The 3,300-nt window shown below is 33.2% G+C and overlaps 1 protein-coding gene across 1 annotated transcript; it reads right to left on the reverse strand.

The window, feature by feature from the left end:
• On the reverse strand, positions 1 to 1,822 carry LOC128291412 (uncharacterized). The gene is made up of 6 exons (XM_053026450.1): positions 1,682 to 1,822; positions 1,355 to 1,594; positions 1,074 to 1,274; positions 916 to 1,005; positions 744 to 839; positions 1 to 585 (listed from the first exon to the last, which is right to left on the reverse strand). Exons 2-5 carry the CDS (start codon positions 1,427 to 1,429, stop codon positions 765 to 767), a joined length of 441 nt encoding a protein of 146 aa, XP_052882410.1. The 5' UTR covers positions 1,430 to 1,594; positions 1,682 to 1,822; the 3' UTR covers positions 1 to 585; positions 744 to 764.
• Between the last annotated feature and the right edge of the window lie 1,478 nt (positions 1,823 to 3,300).

Consider the following 3,300-nt stretch of genomic DNA (forward strand, 5'->3'; position numbering starts at 1 on the left):
TTTAACTAAAGATATATGATATAATTAATAAATAAAGTATAATTTAAAATATTCTTACAATAATGTTAAACGTGACAAAACTTAAAAACATTCTTACAATAAGAAAACTTATGTCTAAGATGGCGGCTTTTGCGATTTCTGAAACATATGCATCATCTGCTGAAGTTGTAGCTGGAGGTCATCGTACTTTTTGCTCTGCTCTGCTACCATTTCTCGTGCCTCTGCCTCTCCCGCTGCAGCTGCTGCCTCCCTCTCTTCTGCCTCCGCTCTAAGTTGTTGCTGAAGTTCTTCATATTTTCGTTGAACCTCGGCAATTTGCTCAACCATGTTCGCTTGCATCTGAGCTATCTGGTCTCTTAACCTCTGAACTTTAGCTTGAGCTTGACTTCCGAAAGGCATGTATTGCTGGGAGCCGGATCCAAAATATTGGGTCGGGATAACACCAGATCCTTGAAATAGAACCCGACCGTACCTTTCAGGACCCAAAACTTCAGTGATAATTCTGTTATCAATGTTCTCAAGATTAAAAGAGCTATCACTCGAAGCAATCGCTTCATATTCCGCCTTCTTCTCATTTAGTTTCTCCTAAAAAATCAATTAAAGAGTTAGAAACGAAATATATAATAAAAAAGAATGCAACATAACTTAACATTATTTAAAACTACTAATGATGAATTGAATTAAACAATTATAATTAAAGATTATAAATATTTAGAATAAATCAAATATTATTAAGTAAATACCATAATTTCTCCACTTGAATGTCATAGGAGATCCATCTTTCTTCCTATCGTAATCTCAAAAGTCAAGGCGTCCAACTTTTGTCCGGATTTGACTTCCTACAATATAGTAGTAAAATATTATTTAATAATAGAAAGTTATTAATATTTGAAAGAATTAATAAATTCATAATACCTCGGCCTCATTCATGAAGCAAAACTTCTCGACTCTCGCCAAGCGTGAATTTTTATTTTTGCTTGTCGCTTGTTCCAACTCGCCACGGTCCTACATAATAAAATTATTATTACGTATATAATAAACACTATATATAAGAGTTTGGAAATACGCAATACCTCTCCTTTCTTTAAATTCCAAAATCTAACCGCATCTTCCCATTGATACCTCAGCATTCCCGGCGGGACATTTCTCAATTTTTCCTCGAGGCTTATGTCTTTTTTAAAATATTGTTTCTTTAAAGTGCTTTTATTGTCTCTCCATCTTTTACCTAATGCCTTCTTGATATAATCATCGAAGACTTCTAAAGCAAATCTCTCCTAAAAAAACATAAGTTTAGAATGTAAATATAAATGAAACTTAAACTAAAGTATTATAAATTACATTCACATTTTGTTACCTTAATATTAGAGAGAGCCTGATTTTTGTTGCTATCAGGCATGTGATGCCATGATTCATAGTTGATGGGCAACATATTTGCATTTCGTGCTAAAATGCCCAAATAGCTGCTAAAAGTCGAGCTTCAGATCCAACAGTGACGAAGTATTTCTACTTACTTTAACACGCTCGACAGGATCTAAGTCGATAAATCTCTAAGCAACAGACGTCCTCGAACTCTCAAGCGTCCCACTACTTTCAGCTGAAAAATGATATACTATTATTATATTAAAATTGACAAATAATTCAATAATAAAAGTCAACACATGTAAAATGAACATAACATTACTTTGAAATTCTTCAGGCTCATCAAGTGTCTCCGGCACATTCGAAGATCCAACAACTGTCTGCTGTTCACTATTTCCTTCTTCCAAATTTGGAGTATTCTGGACAATACTTACATCTCGTAATCTTCTTCTACGCATTTTTCCTGCAATACACATAAAATAGTTAAAGTTTTAGTAACAAATTACAACAATAGTAGTACAAATAAAATAGTTAAATTATATAACATGACAAAGATTAAAATTATAATATTACATATAATTAAAAAATTGTAAAATCTTACTACATCATTATTCGTAAATATCTTCATCCATATCATGTCGAACCCATTAATGTTGTGTATTAGTACTAGGGATATTTTCATCTAAGTTTTGTTCTGGAAAAGGTAATGTTTCTGATCTTTCGACGATGTCATCTCTACTTCCATTACCCATGTCAAACAAGTCTCTAGGGGTGTTCCGGAGTACAACATACCAACCCTCATCAGTTGGATCTTTCGAATAAAAAACTTGTTTCACTTGAGAGGAAAATACATATGGCTCGTCCATCAATTGTTGTCCAGTGTGAATCAAGCGAGAGAAATTCAACATTTTAAAACCAAATTGATCTTCTTTAATTCCTCGAGCAGTATTAACATCAGCCCAATCACATCGAAATAAGACAACTTTCCATCTGCCATAGTAATCCAACTCAATAATATCGGTAAGAAGTCCGTAATACTCCACATTACCCTCAACCGGATTACAGTCCCTAGCACTAGCATAACTTGTAATTGAAGAATTAACAACAACTCCAAAATTTTGAGTTCTCTTCATTCTCTCACGATACTTTGTATGAAATCTGTATCCATTGATGAGGAAGGCACTATATCTTTTTATTATTCTGTTCGGACCTTGGGAAAGCCATTTAACTTCGTCATTGACGTCCTTTCCACTCCAAACCTATTGAATCAAAAGTAAATTAAATAATTAACTAAATTTCGGGAGTATATGTAACTTATTAACTTTAGTTACATACCGTTTGACTTAACCATTCATGAAAAGATTCTGTGAATAACTTATTAATCTCTCGATTTGCAATCTTCGAGAGCGTGCACGAGATTTTAAAATTTGTTTGTACTCACTATGTTAAAAACAAGTGTAATTGGTTAGAAGATAAACAAATCAAAACGACGAATATGTGAGGAAATTTTAGAACTTACTTGCGTAACGGTTCAACTAAATCGTGGTGAAAAGTACATATCGATGTGCTTGTATCCACGATATATCATCTAATTCGTAATTTCAACTTTGCCGATTGGTTCTCCATAACTTTGGAATAAATAAGTTTCGCCAAGTTATGATCATTGAGCCCAAGATTTCTATTTGGTCTATTCAATCGTGTTTCAACATCTTCTAAATATCTAGAATGAATGTCATGCACCTCTCGCCAAGTAGCCTTCAAAGAATTGATCCTTCCGGATAACGCTTATTTGACAATAAGATTTCAATTTGCTTAGGAACCTAAACACGATATACAAAATTTATCAAAAGTTGTAACTAAATGTATAGACGCGAATAAATAAATACTTGACAAATAAACTAGCACATTTCTATTGGATACATCCATCGATAAAAAATCGGT

This window comes from Gossypium arboreum, chromosome 4, assembly GCF_025698485.1.
Source record: "Gossypium arboreum isolate Shixiya-1 chromosome 4, ASM2569848v2, whole genome shotgun sequence".
NCBI classification, from domain to species: Eukaryota; Viridiplantae; Streptophyta; class Magnoliopsida; order Malvales; family Malvaceae; genus Gossypium; species Gossypium arboreum.

Coding starts and splice junctions, on each gene's coding strand:
- LOC128291412 (XM_053026450.1), bottom strand. CDS start 1,429: ATGTTGCCCATCAACTATGAATCATGGCATCACATGCCTGATAGCAAC. Junction 1,275..1,354: donor AGGCTCTCTCTAATATTAAG/GTAACAAAATGT, acceptor ATGTTTTTTTAG/GAGAGATTTGCTTTAGAAGT. Junction 1,006..1,073: donor GGAATTTAAAGAAAGGAGAG/GTATTGCGTATT, acceptor TTTATTATGTAG/GACCGTGGCGAGTTGGAACA.